A 16,842-nucleotide genomic window follows, 5' to 3' on the forward strand; every position below is an offset into this window, starting at 1 on the left:
TTGGACAAGACAATCTGCCTCCTGGAATCATCCCTGCCTCATGTCAGTGTCACAGATATAGTGGCCAGCACTGGAACTCCAGTCCTGGGGGGCCTCCAGAGCGGCATCACAGGGAAGGAACTGGAGCCCCAAACATGACCAGACCCACTCGCAAGCCCCACGGCCTCTCAGAAGCCACACTGAGCCAGTAGGCAAGCTCAGCCTCCAACTGCAGCTCCAGCAAGACCTGGCAGCAGGACCTGCACGGGTCACATCAGCACGCTGAGCCATTTCCTCTTTTGTAACAGGGCAGTCATAAGGATTCCACCAGGAATGGGATGAAGGTCGACAATAAAGATCACGACAGGATGGGAAGGCACCATCAGGCCAGGGCCTCCGAGGGGCAGCCCGGCAGAAGCCCCAAAGGCAGTTGGCCCGGGTGTGTCCACTCCGTGCCCTTCTTCCCAGGGGCCGAGCCAGGAGACCACCCCCAGGAGAAACAGTCCTCTTTTCTTCTGCTGACAATTGTGCTCCAGGGGAAGTCCTGCCCAGCAAAGATCCCAGTCTTGCCAGGCTGGGATCCTGCCAAGCGGCCTAGGAGCAGAATGATCACCAACTTGTAAGCCTGAACCCCTCTCCCTGAGTCAGCAGGAGCAGCACACACCACGGCCAACGAAGGCAGAAACGGAGTCTGCACTGAAGGGAGGGTGAGGGGAGGATAGCGCTGGAAGCAGGGGAAGCTCCACTGTAGCCCCAGTCCTCAGCACAGAGCCCAGTCCCTGTGGCAGCCAGGGGCCTTGTCACTCAAACCAGCCACAGCCTCTCTAGCTCACCTGATAATGAGCGTTCTGGGGCACCAGGCAGCAAAGGCTGCAATTTATACATTAGCCCAGAATAATCACTCTCCAGGTGGAGATGACACGCAGCGAGGCAGCCAGCATTTAGCGGGATCCTCTGATCACCTCAAACCTCCCTGGTTGAGTTCAGTGTCCGCCCTGGAACCACTGAGTAGGCAGAACAGCTCCTCAGCGGTGGGGGTACCTGGAACAGCAGGCACCATGGAGGGTGGAGGAGGGTGCCCAGCAGCCCGAGCCTCTGCTCTATCTCACAGGTGAGCCGGGAGGGCAGGACCTGCGCTGCGTCCAGAGGAAGGCAGCAAACACACCCAGCCTATCAGCGACGGGCCTCAGAGAGGGGGTTCCCCGACCCAAACCCAACGCACCACCCTCAGGCATGCACAGGGCCATGCCACACCTGTCGATGCCATGCAGGAGTGACGGCCTCCCAGGGCCAAACCCTCAGGCATTTTCACAGAGCGGGGAAGCTAGAATTTCAGGATTAACAAACTGCACTTCTAAACAAACAAGGCCCCCAGTTGACAGGGCTCTGATGAGTGGAGGAACACCAGGGTTCTTGGTCTCGGGTCGAATTAGAGAAAACGACATGGACACACATAGAGTGGTTTTAAGGAGTGGAGAGTTTAATAGGCAAGAAGGAAGGGAAAAGACAGAAGGAAGAAGCTCCTCCGTACAGAGACAGAGGGAGGGGGGCTCCAAAGCCAAAAGAGGAGGTCCCCAACTGCAGTGGACACCAGCCAGGTATATATGCAGAGGCTGGAGGAGGCGATGTCTGATTTACATAGGGCTCAGGGGATTGGTTTGACCAAGCATGTTATTCATATAGCCCACTAAAAAGCTGGCTCTCCCACCCTAGTCTTTTAATATGCAAATGCAGGGCGCCATGGATGTTCTACACCTGTGGGGATATTTGGGGGCGACCATGTTGCCAGGAACATGTGGGGCAAGGGCAAGAAGGCCTTGGGAATTGCCATGTTGGGTGGACCCAGTTTCTAATGGCCTGCATTTGCATAGCAAAGGTTGCTGGCCTGGCTCTAGGAGCTGGGGCTTTACCAGAAAACTTCCCAAGGACCCCTTTTCCTCTCTATCTACCTAAAATAATCTCTGAATAACTCCTACCACACAGTCATACTCCAGCTCTAACATCCCTTCCCAACCAAGGGTGCAGGGTTCTGGCAAGAGGCAAGCTGTGACAGCCCTGACCGCATGCCCTTCCTCCTGCAGCTCTTCCCTCCTCCCAGTCCCCAGGCCCAACCCCGCTCTCTCATCCCACCTCCCCTACCCACCCCCAGCCCATGGTTGGTAGCCTCGGTGCCCCGGCCAGGCTGCTCCTTACTTTCCCATCCAGGTGGCATAGCTGGCAGGAAGCCTGGGCACAAACAGGGTCGACTTCCCAGTGTCAACGTCAATGACACCATAGCAGCCTGGCTCAGTGACACCGAACGCCCAGTGAAAGAAGGACTCCTGTGGCGGGAACAAGAACTATTGTTAGCCAGTGGAACATGAGGTGCAAGGAGGGACCGGTGGCTGCATCGCAGCACCCCAGAGAACCAGCTCAGACCGACAGCCTCCTGTAACTGACCCCAGCCCCAGACATCCCTTCCCCTCAGCAACCGACTCCCCGGCTCATCCTCCCGTAGTTTGGCAGGGGGCAGCCTGGCAGCTCCTCTACCCTGCTGGGAGCCCTCCCTGATGCTGCGGGTTTCAGGCATGTGCCCGAGCACACCTGTATCCCCAGCCCCTAGGCCCACGACAGGGCGTCCAGCAGCAGCACACGTCCAGCTCAGCCCTGCCTCTCTGCCACGTGCAGGCAGGCAAGACGCTCCCCGGATTCCGACACCTAGGCCGGATATCTGCACGGAAATGGATTCCTCCATTTAAGACTTCTTACTTCCCTCTCCCACCCCCGGGGCGGCTGATGATTTCAGTGTTTAGGGATGAATGCTGCGCTAAAAGGACGTCATAAAGGTATGGTGGAGGAGGATGTCTTCCAAAATTAGCCTTGCATACCATCAGAAAGGGAGCCAACAGCTGAATTTAGGAAATCGGTTTTTAAGCCGCAGAATATTTAAACCTGGAGAAGCATCAAGACTAGCCAGAGAAAACTTATTTAGACCTCCATGTTTCTCGCAGCCATGGGATTGCAGGCTTGCAGCTGCGCGAACAATGGAGTGGACAGACAGGACTCTTCAGGCAGGAGGTGCTTTTAGTAAAGAAAAAATACAGTCTGCGGTCGCTCAGCAATGGGTCTCAGCCCATCTGTGGACTGCTGGGGCGACACGGTCCAGCTAGGGAAGCCACGCCTTCCCATATCCTCTCCACACTCGGCTCCCCTTCGCATTCCCATCTCTCCTCTTGAGCCAGGATGCTGCATGGACACATTCCCTAGGCTCTGCCTGCCCTAGAGAGGTTCTGAAGTTCCTGCTGTGGTCAGGCTCCAGCTCTAGGCATGGCAGTGGGGAGAAAACAGCACTAGATTTAGAGTTAGAAGACAAGGTTCTAATCCCAGCTCCACCTCTTGGCAAGTCATTTCCCCTCTGAGCCTCAGTTTTCTCATCTGCAAAATGGGTGTAATGCTAAGATCTCTGAAAGTGGGCCCAGCTCAGAGCCTCAGTCTTCCTGGGTGGGTGTCCTCATGTTCCTGTGCCTGGGGACTGAGTGCTGCCAGTGACTCTCAGCCACGGCCGCCATGGCCAGGCTGCTGTCCTGCAGCTGGGCCACCCACCGCCCCACATCTTCAAGTTCTACATCTTCAAGGAGCCCCTGGACTACTTCCTAGGCGAGGAAATGGAGGCTCAGGGAGGGCCACAAGGGGCAGCACTGGCCAAGCTGGGGCCTCCAACTCCTACTCAGGCCAGCAGCACCATCACACACCTGCTCACTTGTGGCCAAGGGGGCAGGCTCACCTGGCGGAAGAGGACCTCGGTGTCGGTGCAGTAGCGCAGAGTCTCCTCCCCGCCCTGCAGGACCACGATGGAGCCGGCCTGCACAGCAGGGTTCTTCCGCAGCCGCTCACACAGGCGCTGCCGGTTCAAGGCAAAGAGCGCCACCGGCACCTTCAGGGTTTCATTTCCCAGCCAAAACGAGGGTCTGCAGAGGCAAGAGCACATACCGCCACATAGGCCTCTGTTAGCATCTCCAAGCATGCCCACACCCGAGGTCGGGGTGACCAGAGGCCCAAGCCTGCCGTGGGACCCCCATCAGCACGGGGCAAGCTGCCCAAGCTCCACCTACTTATGACCCAGAAACAGCCCCTCACTGATCCCCCTGAGGACCACAGGGGCTTGTCTCCCCTCCACCACTCATGCTGTCCTGACTCCACCCCCCTGCTCCTCTGCCCCCCCACCAACTGCCCAGCAGGCCACAGTGACCCCACGCTTCCTAATCTGCAGCAGGTCCCCAGTCCTCACTGGCCACTTGGTGCCCATGACCCTGGGGGCCACTCTCTCTGCGGAAACCTTCTCCAACAGCAGCCGGTCCAGGCTCCCTACCAGCCAGGCCCCTGGCTCCCGGCTCAACCTCCCTGCTGGAGGCCAGCTTGGCCCAACCCTGGGGCCTCTTCCCTAACTGGCTCCCTCCCTCAGCTCAGCTGAGCTTACCCAGTCCTTCAGCTCAAAGGACCATCTGCATCTGCAGACTGATGATGTCCGGCTCCAGACTCACAGACCCATCAGCCACCCTCAGCAGGCAGAAGATGGCCCTGAACCAAAGCCGCTCCTCCCCAGCCTCCCCCGACACAAAGCACCTGCACCCGGACAGTCCCACAGGCCATCCCAGCCTCCTATCTCATCCCACCTCCTGGCCACCAGCAAGGTCTACCCTCAATGCACATCCCCATCCCCAGGGCCACCTCCCCATGTCCCGTCTGGACAACTGCAGGCAACTCTCAACGGCGCTCTTGGCCCCAGCTTCCCCGTGGCCTGGTCTGCACCTTCTGTCAGAAGGGCCCTTTCAAAATGCCAATCCCAGCACACACTCCCTGCCCAACCCCGTGCCAGCTGGCTTCTCTGAGTGCAGACTTCACTCCCCAGCCACGAGGGATCCAGACCCCCAGTTCACCCCTTGGCTTCCTCTGCTGCAGCACGGGCATCCTCGCTCTTCCCTAAACCCCCAGAACACTCCAGCCTTTGCCGCTGCGGCGCCCTGCAGGGAATGCTCTTCCCAAGGGCATCCCATGCCCTTTTACCCAGCCTCTGCAGAAATGCCCCTTTCCTACCCACCCCATCCCCCAGCTCTCTTTGTGTCTCTCTAGAGCCCCCATCACTCTTCATTTATTTGTTTGCTGGCCCTCCAGGTAACATGTAAGCTCCCTGAGGGCAGGGACAGAGCAGGTGTCGGTATCTATGGAATGAATGAATAAACGGATGGTGGTCCCAGCAAGCAGGCTGGAGGCCGGGTGTGGAGAGATAATGCGGATGAGGTGGAGGAGTAAGCAGGGGCAGGGTGTGCAGGAGGGAGCCCCTGCAGGCTCTCCAGCCAGGGGGCAGTGGGTGGGCACGGAGGTCAAGGAGGCAGGGATATCCCAGAGCGGTGCGAGCAGAGAGCTCTGCCCGGGGACTGCAGTGAAGCTGCGGATGAAACCTGCCCTCACAGCACAGCACGGTGAAGTGGCCTGGGGCACCTCACATGGGACCCTCAGAGGCCCTGACCCTCCTGCCAGGGTCACTTGAGCAGGTGACACCTCCTGCACATCTTAGCTCCAATATGACCTTTTCAGGATGGTCTTCCCCGGCCTCCCTCTTTGAACCTGCAACTCTTCTCCCTGCCCGACCCCCTACTAGTCCCTGGCCTGAGGTTTCGCCACTTGCCCTCCAGATACACCCCCTTGCACTGTTCCCAGAGGCCGACCTACCCGACCTCCTCAGCATGCACGCTGCCTCCTGCCTCCAGGCGCACTGAGCCAACGACAGGCACATGAGGCTGCGGTCACGAGGAGAGGGAGGAAGACAGTGGATCCACTCCCCTGGCTCCCTCCCTGGGAACCCTGGAACTAAATGGCTGGGGGCACCCCTCCATCCAGGGCCACTGCTCTGATGACACTGCCCTGCCCCACAGCACAGCCCCTGCTGGGTTTCTGACCAGGTTCCCCACTCTTCTTTCCACTGTCTTCCTCCCTCTCCTCCTGCCCCTAGCCTCATGTGCCTGCCTTCCCTTAACGTTCGCACAGCTCTGCGTATCGTCCCCTCTCTCAACAGTCCTTAGTGGCCCCCTGGAGTAAACTCCTAATGTGGGGCCAGGTCCCTGGCTAACACAACACTTAGCACTCAGCACCTTCCAACCTAAACGCAGCGAGTGCTGCCTGGTGCTTCCTGGTGTTCTCCGGCCCGCCGCCTCAGGTGGAAACACTGGGAGATGGAGCTCCAGGTTGCCTCGGTCACTGCCGTGCCCTCGCCTGGCGCCTTGCCTGACACACAGCAAACGCTCAACACATATCTGATGAATGACACACGGGGCCACACACACAGCTGTGGGATGAGAAGACGCCACATCAGCCGCAGCAAGGCAGAAAGCAGCCCTGGAGCCCCAGCCTGCCCAGGAACGGCGGAGGGTCAGAAGCAGCCGCACATGCTGACATGACTAGAGCCCCCTCCCACTCCCCCACGTGCCCTTCCTACCCTCCCAGGAGGGTGAGCAGGTGGCTGGGTGGACACCAGCAGCCAGAGCTTCCTCTGCGCTGGGGCTGCTTTTCTGCCACGCTCAGCCATTGGGATGAAAGGGCAGAGGGAAGTCGGTGAGAGTTTGTAAACATGACCACATCCCAGATGGCCATGCCGTCAGGAACTAAAAGTGCAGTCACCAGCACCTTGCGCTCAGATGTCCCCCATGGCCTCCCACGCCCTTTCCCTTCACTCAGGAAAGCCCATGGTGGGATGGGCACAGAGGCAAAACTCGTCTCTGCAGAGTCCCCAGCAGCATAGGGGCAATGACACTGAGGCCCTGCTATGGACAGCCTCAGCCACAGTCGTCGAATAGCATGACCAGCCAAAAATGCCCATCCTCAGCCACCAGCCTGCACAGCCCAGCGCAGCCCACCTCTCCCACACTCCCCTCTCCCTGCCTGGCCACCCTCCTTAATCACAACAGGTGCTGGCTCCCCATGGCCTGACACCATGCCCCCACCTGTAATGCTCACAGAAGGGCTGGCCTTCCCCTTGTTCAGAACCTTCTGAGAGACAAATTTCTCAGGGCACCCAGACTGGGATCCCAAGGGCTGAGCAGAAAACTTGATAAGCCACCTTCTCCTTGAGCACTCAGCTGCCACTGCAAAGAAAATCTACAACCATGCTTACTTCTCCATGGGGCTCCGCCAGAACAGAACCCACCCTGTGCAGGGCTCTGGGCATAAGAAGGGCTAGCCTGAGCCACGAGGCAAGGCAATATGCTACAGTCATTAATTACAGGACACCAAGGAATAAAGTTTTATAGAGACATGCCCTTTGATTTCCCATGGCATAAACCAAGCCCCCAGAGAGACTGTCAGGCTCGGAGTCAACACAGATGAATTCTTCCTGCAAATTCAGCAAATGTAGCACCAATAAAACATCTCTAACAGGTTTCTGCTGCAGCTTTTGTTAACTGGCACCCAGAATTTAAAAGGCAAAAGCCATTATCATCCCCAGGTCCCAGGGTAAATAAGCTATGCTTTGCTGCAGACAGACAAGGCACAAGAGCTCCAGGGCCTCAGAGACCCACAGAACAAGTCTCTGAGCCTCAGAGGCCAGGACCCCTGCTGCCCTGGCAACAACCAAGACCCAGTAAGCAGCCCAGGACCAAGAACGGAGTGACCAAGACTGAGGCCAGTCCTCAAGGAGGATATGATGCCACTGCCCCTGCAAGTCGTCCCTGTCTCCACACAACCCACACCCCCATATCAGCACTGGGCCACCCTCTCCTCAACAGCCACCTGCAGGGCTCTTACCTAAGGCCTAGGGACCCCCAAGGATTCATCCTCAGATTCAGGGGCTCCATCTACTAGATGGGAAAAAGCTATACCTTTATTTTCTCTAACCTCCAATTCAAATTTACATTTTCTTCGGTTATTAACGTAAGCAACAAACTACTCAGTGTCAGCAATGCATGTTACCATCTGTCAGCAATGCATCTGTCACCAACAAAAATCAAAGGTATTTTAATATCACATTATTGCTCTTCCAGTATCTCAAAATATCACTTTTGCTCCTCACAACTTCAAAGTTAAAGTAGTTGGGCCAGGCGCAGTGGCTCATGCCTATCATCCCAGCACTGTGGGAGGCAGGAATTCAAGACCAGAATGGGCAACACGGCAAAACCCCATCTCTACTGAAAACACAAAACTTAGCCGGGAATGGTGGCTTGTGCATGTGGTCCCAGCTACCCGGGAGGCTGAGGCAGGAGGATCGCTTGAGCCCTGGAGGCGGAGACTACAGTGAGCCAAGATTGCAACACTACACTCCAGCCTGGGGGACAGGGCGAGACCCTGTCTCAAATTTATGTAACATTTTAATACCTGTATTTCCATATAATTGGGTTTTATTTTTGTAATATTATGTACTTATTTCATACATTTAAAAACATTATGCCAGCCAGGTGCGGTGGCTCATGCCTATAATCCCAACATTTTAGGAGGCCGACATGGTCGGATCACCTGCGGTCAGGAGTTCGATACCACCTGGCCAACATGGTGAGACCCTGTGTCTACTAAAAATACAAAAATTAGCTGGGCATAGTGGCACACACCTATAATCCCAGCCACTCGGGAGGCTGAGGCAGGAGAATCACTTGAACCTGGGAGGCGGAGGTTGCAGTGAGCCAAGATCAAGCCACTGCACTCCAGCCTGGGTGAGAGACTCCGTTTCAGAAAAAAAAAACGTGATGCTGAGAATGGTGCATAGGTTTCACTGATGCCCATGGGGTCTACCGCACAGACAAGGAAAGATCTCTGCACTAGAATGTGGAGCCACTGGCCAGGCGCGGTGGCTCACGTCTGTAATCCCAGCACTTTGGGAGGCTGAGGTGAGTGGATCACGAGGTCAGGAGTTCGAGACCAGCCTGGCCAACATAATGAAATCTCATCTCTATTAAAAATACAAAAAAATTAGCCAGGCATGGTAGCGGGCACCTGTAATCCCAGCTACTCAGGAGGCTGAGGCAGAAGAACCACTTGAACCCGGGAGGCGGAGGTTGCAGTGAGCCAAGATCGTGCCATTGCACTCCAGCCCAGGTGACAGTGCGAGACTCCCTCTCCAAAAAAAAAAAAAAAAGAAATGTGGAGTCACTTCTAGATAGGGTCACACCGCTAAGCTCCCAGTAGGAGAGGCCAGCTAAGGACCAGCCACCTCCTCCGCTCAGCCTCCAGCATGGGGCCAGGCACCAGACAGATGCTCAGGCAGCCCACTGGGCACCTGACCATAAGCGCCAGGCTGGAGAGGGTCGCCACGGCTGAAGAGGACCTCGAGGCAACTGGCCAGCAACCTCCACCTTGCACCTCTGTCTCCTGGGGAGGATCGGGGTGCCAAGCATACACAGAAACCAAGAGAGAGCTGTGTGGAGTCAGGACCTGGGGAAGAGCCAGGGAAGACACAGGGATACTCAGTGGCCAGCCTGCCTCCCACAGGCCCACCTGTCCCTAGCCCCCAGTCGGCCTGAGTCCTCTGCTCCTGGAGCACAAGGTTCATATTAGGGACAGGCTCTTGACCCAGAATGTGAGTTCTGCAGAAGACTCTCCAGAAGAATGCTGACTCCAGTGTAACCTATGGCTCAACAGGGGTACACACCCAGGGCAGTTCACTTGTTGCCTCTTTCTGGCTCTGCAACAGCTCCTGGGAGCCACTCAGTTAAAGAATTAAGGCTATTTCTTCATCCTACTCCTCGGAATTCTGTCCCCATTCCCCACCATGACTCCTTCCCTCAATCACTGGGAGTCTCCCAGGAAAGCAGGACGGGATGCTGGACTAATTTAGAGTAAATCCCCTTTTCATTCATTTCACCAAGCACCAATCACAGGGCAGCCACAGACTGGCCCTGGGGATACAACAGAACCCCTGGGCTCTAAGGATGCTAGGAGAGGCATGAAGGGAAGGAACTCCTAACCCACAATGGGCAGACATGGAAATGTGTACTGCTGAGGAGAAAACTGAGAGCTCTGGAGTTCTGAGCACTAAGCCTTTACCCGAGGGCTGGGAAAGGCTTCTGGGAAAGGGAACCATCTGAGCTGGGCCTGCAAATATGTGAACAATCATATAGAGGACAAGAACATTCCAGGGCTAGTTGGGTGAGTGTGCAAGGGAAGAAGGGAATGGAAAAAGCCATGTGGGGGAGCAGATGCAGACAGGTCTGGCTGGAGCTGACAGATTTCAAATTATCAACCCTGTCTGTGGAAAGCTCAAAGCATTGCTCAAGGAGACAGCAGTGCCACCAAGTGCCATGGGATAGGGACCCCTCTCCATGAGGGGATGGGAGGTGACCTCAGAGCACTCTGTCTCAACCTGAAGCCTATACCCAGGTTAGCAAGAGAAAGTAGGATCAACCCTGAAACACCTCACATCTTAAAAAGAGAGATGCATTCAGAGTAGATTCTTGAGTTTCAAATTGAATCTGAGATGCTAGTTTAGGGCTTCTCCTACTCCCCAAATCATATGGGGCACACCCCAGTCACCTGGAACTCTCACAGACCCCCTCTGTCCCAGGCTCTGGTGGGATTCTACAGACAACCAAACCCAACTCCCAGAGAGCCCATGGCAATGGCCGTGACTTGCTGGCATCATGCCTGGTTATGCCTGACTCTATGATCTGTTCTGTGAGTGCAGCTAGGAGCTGAGCTTTGCGGGAAACATACTTAATCATTCTGCTCTTAAGGAAGCCACTGGGGTCAACCTCAGGCTCAAAGTACACAGGAAAGGCCCATACCAGACTGGGATGGCTCTTCCCAACGAGACTGCCACGCTCTGGAAGCTCCCACACCCTCTCAATAGCACACCTCTCTAAGACCTGCCACTCTGTTTTGCCTCCCTCACCCACCCTGTGTGGTGGCCCAGAGAATCGGTTCTGCTAGAAAAGCTCTCATTCTGGGGCCAGGCCCGGTGGCTCACACCTGTAATCCTAGCACTTTGGGAGGCGGAGGCGGGTGGATCACCCGAGGTCAGGAGTTCGAGACCAGTCTGGCCAACATGGTGAAACCCCATCTCCACTAAAAATACAAAAAATTAGCTGAGTGTGGTGGCACGCGCCTGTAATTCCAGCTACTCGGGAGGCTGAGGCAGAAGACTCGCTTCAACCTGGGAGGTGGAGGTTGCAGTGAGCCGAGATCACACCATTGCACTCCAGCCTGGGCAACAAGAGCAAAACTACGTCTCAAAAAAAAAAGCAAGAAAGAGAAAAAGAAAAGCTCTCATTCCAGGATCCAGTCAGTTCCAGACTTGCTCCCATCCAGACATCAGCGTGGTTCCTTCAGGAGAGCAGCAGGTCTCAGGCCAGCTTGGAATCCTGAACCCAAATGCAACCCCTGGCACTCCCTGTGAGCACCGAGCCAGCCTAACCAGAGAGACAGCACACCCCCAGCTGGGCACCAGCCTGCTCATTCTACCCCTTAAAAGGGTCACAGGCTGGATTCAAGGATCTGACCCTGAGTTCCTTGACACCCACCTGAGACTTTGTCTGCGCTGTTCTCTACCTGAAGGGAGTCTCACTGCTGAAGGACTAGCACAAAAGTCATCCAGGGAGTGAAGCCTTCCCACACTTTACCTGAGCTCAGCGTCCATGCCCCTCCTTTGCAAATGGCAAGACCACACGGCGAGCAGATGGATGACAGAGTCCCATGTGTCCATCTGCTCCAGTGGCCTGTGAGTACCTTAAGGGAAAGCCCACTGCTATTCCTGGAATACAGCAGGTGCCCACAAAATGTTTGATTTGTAAGCTCTAAGCTCCCTCAACCTTGGGGGCCAACTTAGAACCCACTTTCTGTTGCCATTTTCCCTGCATCTTAAAAAGAGAGATGCATTCAGTCCACTAGATCCCCCATTCTGACCTCAGTTTCCAACCTGGCATCTAGAATACTGCCCCCTCCCACACCATGCCCCCCCCACCCCACTGTACCACCAGACCCACACTTTCTCCCACTGAACTCACAAATAGCTCAGGGGAGCCTAATCTTTAAAAAACAGATCCAGCAGCTTGCAACAAAACCCTTCCAGCCCCTCAGGGCAAAGTCTGAAGACGCCACCTGGAACACCATACCTTCCAGCCCCAGGCATGCACCTCTGTCCCCAGAACACTCTGAACTCTCAACCTTTGTCCCTTACCCCGGGCTCAGATGCTCCCTATCTGGGAGATTCCGCCCAACGCTCCGGTGAACCCATTTGTCCACCCTTTCTCCCACTACGACCACTCAGCTTTCTTTCATTCAGCCCAGTATGGAGCACCTACTGTGTGCAAGGCACTGGGCTAGTGAGAAGCAGGTAACATACCTGCCCTTGCACTCTAAATGCAGAGAAAATAATGAACAAGTACAAACAATGCTCTATATAGTTTATCAGGTGATGATGAGGGCACAAAAAGTGGGATAGATGGTTAGAGAAGGATTCCCTGAGGGGGTGACATTTGGCCCCTGAAAGAAATGGGGAAGCGCCCTGCTGGGAAAAGGGAATTCCAAGTCCGTCTCGAATACCGCCTCCTCCGGGAAGCGCCCGGGTCCCTGGGGTCCTCGCAACGCCGCCCTCCCACCCGGGGGTCTTCGCAGCGAACATGCGTGTCGACCCCAGCCCCCACCGCAGCCGTACACGGTGGGGCCGCAGCCAGCCAGGAGGGTGGAGAGGAGCTGCGGCCCCCGCGCTGACCCTGACTCGGAGCGTGCAGCTCGCCGACCGGCGCTCGGACTCTGGGCCGACTGGAAGAGGCGCCTACCCGCGGCATTCAGCGAGCCCGGCTGAGGCTTTCACCCGCGGTCCGGCCGGGACACCCCGTGCCCCTCTCCACGCCAGCGGGAAAGAGCGAGGGAGGTGCAGCACTCACCCGGTGACCGCCGCCATGTTCGCCCCGGTACCGACGTCACGTGAAGTGCGGCGTCAGCTGAGCCCCTCCGGGTCCCAATGCATGGGGCGGGGTAAGGGCGGGGAAGGGGGCGGGGCCTGGGGTCCCTGACCCACCTCCTCCAGAGCCAAACTCCACGGGACGGGAAGGGGCGGTACCTGGGGAAGGGCGGAGCCCCGATGGGCGGGGCTCCCGGGGAGGGGCGGGCCCAAGAGCTCTGCCAGGATAAATGGGCGGGCTGCCGGCTGGTGACAGTAGGTCGGGTTAGCGGGCAGCATCTGCAGCCTTTTCGTGGTGGGAGGGAGGTCCTGAAGCAGAGGACATCTTGATTCTGGTTCAGTCCCCGATCTGGCGTCCCAGCCCACCCGGGAGAAGAACACATAGGAATAAAGAAACCACGTGGGAGGAGAGGAGGGAGACTGACCCAGGCTAGGGTCGGGGCAGAGGTGGCGATTTTTGTTTAAGAAGGGAAACTGCTTGAGCAAAGGCCGGGGGCCAACTGGAGTACTCTAAATGTGCAGCGTCCAGGAGAATGTGCGCGAGAGAGGGGCAGCCTAAGGCAAGCAAGGGCCAGACCCTGCGGGGCCTCCACTGTGGGGCCTATGAGTTAAGTCTGGTAGGATCTTTTCTAGGTTTCCTGGGCTGCAGAATGGAGAAGCTGGAGGAAGGGAAGCCAGGGAGGAGGGCAGGCGAGAAGCGGACACAGCCGAGAAGGGTTTAGGAGGGAGAGTCTGCCAGAAGGCTTACTCCTCTGCCCCACTGGGCACTGGTACTGGGTGCAGAGTCCTGCAGAGAAGGGGTAGGGACCCTGCAGCAGACGCTGCCCTCCCTACTGCCAACAGGGTCAGGGCATTACAAGCACGGCCCAAATGCGTTGCACATGTGAGCTCATAGAAACCTCACCACAGCCCCATGAGGTCGAGACTATCTTTAAGTCTATTTTATAGATGAGGAAACTGAGGCCAGAGAGTGCTCACACAGGGGCTGAGCTCATGAAGCCATACCCTGAGGAGTGACCTCACTGCCCCTGTGAAGGAAGGGGGCCCCGCACTGTTGGGGGAGGGCGTCCCTGGCGCCCAGGGCGACACAAGGGTGTACAGATGTGTGTGGACAGGTGGATGGGTGGCCCAGGATAGGCCCGTGGGGCTCCCGACCCCAGCCTGCAGCTGTCCCACTGCTGGAAGTGGCTTCTGATCAAAGGTTGTGGGTTGAGGGATGCTTCTTGTTTCTTTATCGAAACAAGGATGTGGGTCACCATGGCCAGGCTAGTGGGAGCCAGGGGCTATGACTGGAGAAGCAGCTGCTGTTTGTCCGCATGAAGCAGGGAGGAGAATAGGCCCCTTAAATAGGAGGAAGGGAGCCAGCCATAAGCAGGGTAGTGAAGAGCACGTGGCACGACTACCTGGAAGCCCAGTACCATCCCTGCTGTCCTCATATGTCAGGAGAGAGCTAATGGGGCCACCTCACGGGGCTGCTAGAGGGTTTTACACTCAAACCTGCAGGCACAGCCAGAGAGGCCAAAGCTGCTAGGAGGAAGGTGGCCCCTCCAGACAGCCCCTCCCACCTCCCGGACCCAGATAAGGAAAACAAGAGCTAATGGAAGAGGGGGGCCTCATCCCTTCTACCCCTTCCCACGACACATGGGCAATTTGCAGGGGTCCCTGACCTCCAGGCAAGGTCCAAGAGGAGCTCTCTACACCCTCTTTCCAGTTTCCAGGGAGAAGAACAGAGGTAAGGATTCACACCCCACTGCCTGGCCTAGAGGCCCCTGAGAACTTCTAACACCCCTAGTTAAGCAGTAGCTCCGCCTTCAGCTTAAGAAACTCAACTCCCTAATAAGTGGCACTTTAAAAAATATATAATAACAAAGGGTGAGCAGAATGAGCTTTCCATGCGCCTTCAAGGAAGGAAAACATACCCCCCAGCTCATTCATTGCACCAGCCCCCCACCATTTCTTTTGACATAAAATATGTCAAAATTAAGCCAGCTGCCAGCTCTGAGTGCTTACTAATATGAAAAAGAAGTTAATATCCCAAACACTCACAAAATAGTAGGAGGAAGGCACCCACCAACTGAGTGGTGCTCCCTTGTTTGTGGACAGTAATACGGAGTCACTGCCCATGACGCCTGCCCACCCAGGTCCCCTGCCCTCTCCCCTCCCCATCAGGGGCTCCAGCAGGGCTGCCCCTCACCCCTCACCCCTCCCCATCAGAGGGTCTGGCAGGGGCTCCAGAAGCCGCCCAGAATATGGGAGAAGACCGTGCAGTTACTCATGCAGGGCAGACCCAGGACGTTGCTGGGAGCCAGGAGGCAATTGGGGGAAGATTGATTTTAGAGAGTCGAAGTGGGAGTGTGTAAATCAGCCAAGGCAGCGCGCCAGGCAGCACTCTCACGCGGCATTGCCTCCGAGGTCACAGGCCCTTGGCTGAAACAGTCTCCCTTCATCAAGCCCTACAGGTGGCTGGGAGGTGTCTGCACTCGGTCAGCCTGGTAGCCCGATAGCCAGCACAGCATTATTCTCCGGAAGGGCACCCCCACCCGTCAGGCCTTGCAAAAGAAGCTTCACCTTGGGAAGGCACCTCTTGTGTCCCGGGACACTGTGTCCAGCCAGGTTTCCCTCCTCCACCCATTCCCCACAATCTAGCCCCCACTCTTGCAGCTCTGTGGACACTGCTGACAGCTGGCTGCCTGGAGACGGCAGGCCCAGATGTGGCGGCCTGCTAGGCTCTGACTCACGAGCCACCCTTGGGCCATGAAGGGGAGGTCCCCGGGAAGAGCCCTGTCCATCTTCTGCTGTGGATCGAGGGCACTGGTCTACCAGAGGCTCTGTGGGACTGCACTGGAGGTAGCCTGGATGCTGGTTCTGCCCCACACCGCCCAGTTGTTGCCCACGGTGCCACTCCGGGACTGGCCATGCTGTGAGGGCCAGGGATCCAGACCCTGACCTTTCCTAGAGGATCTTTGGTCTGGGGACAGAGGTAGAGGAGCCCTCCACACTGTCCCTGGGGAGTCCACCATCTGGGAGGGCCTCAGAACAGGGCTTTGAGGGTTCTGCTTCCTCTTGGCTAATGGGGAGATCCTGGGGGATTCTGAGCTGCAAGCTGCCGATCCAAACCCCTCTCTCCAGCAGGAGCTCGGGAGGATTAGCGGAGAGAACTGAAAAGAGCCAATAAGAGCCAATAAAGCCACTGCACGGGGCCGCCAGCCTCAGATGGTCAAAGCCCTACACAAGATGGCATTTGGGTGTTTTGCGATTGTTTGCTTTTGCTGAGAACAGAAGACTGGATGCAGAAAGCCAGCACCAAATAAACAGAAGAGGAAGAATAGAGGGGACTGTGGGTGTGAGATAGGGGCAGGGTGGCATATGGCAACCCAATGTCTTCCCAAGTGGGAAGGCAAGGAGCGTGCTGGGCATGGAATACCCAGGAGGCTGTCTCTCCATACTGGTTCTGGCAGATCCCAGCCTTGGGCCTTTGCAGGGCCTGCAGAGGTAGCCACATCTCTCCCACTCCAGAGGCCTGTGTGGCCTGCTCCTTCCTCCAGGCCTACACCCCAGCTGTCACCACCATCCATCAGCCCCCCTCCTCACAGGAGCCCCCACATTACGTTCTACTCCTCCTGTTCTTTCTCCCCCAAGCCAGCCCACCTGGGCATCTATCTTCCTGTAGAAAAGAGGCAGGCAGAGCTGAGGGGCCTTCCCAAGGAAGCCCCCATCGCCGCCTCAGATGAAGTGGTCCTTGCCGGGGTCTACGAGGCAATTCAAGATGAGAAATGGAACGGTGGCTTCGGAAAGGCAAATCATTCCAACAGCACCTGAAAACATCGAAGGAAACAAGGTCTTTTTGTGTGTGTGGAAATGGGGAATATATTGTTTCTCACTGTTTGGAAGACTGTTTTCCTATCTTGAAATCACAAGCTGTTTTCTTCCAGAGAGACTTATAAATACATCCAATTATCGACATTCAATATAAGAAATAAAGTTCTGAAATGGTTTTCTTCAGC

The 16,842-nt window shown here is 56.5% G+C and overlaps 1 protein-coding gene across 1 annotated transcript in view; it reads right to left on the minus strand.

The window, feature by feature from the left end:
* Nucleotides 1-12,870, minus strand: part of PEPD (peptidase D) — a 137,814-nt gene extending 124,944 nt beyond the window's left edge. Inside the window, 3 exon segments of the mRNA NM_001133693.2 lie at nucleotides 2,173-2,300; nucleotides 3,743-3,926; nucleotides 12,822-12,870. Coding sequence (NP_001127165.1) covers nucleotides 2,173-2,300; nucleotides 3,743-3,926; nucleotides 12,822-12,838 — 329 coding nt within the window. The 5' untranslated portion in view covers nucleotides 12,839-12,870.
* Nucleotides 12,871-16,842: the final 3,972 nt, after the last annotated feature.

This window comes from Pongo abelii, chromosome 20 (assembly GCF_028885655.2).
Source record: "Pongo abelii isolate AG06213 chromosome 20, NHGRI_mPonAbe1-v2.0_pri, whole genome shotgun sequence".
Lineage (NCBI taxonomy): Eukaryota > Metazoa > Chordata > Mammalia > Primates > Hominidae > Pongo > Pongo abelii.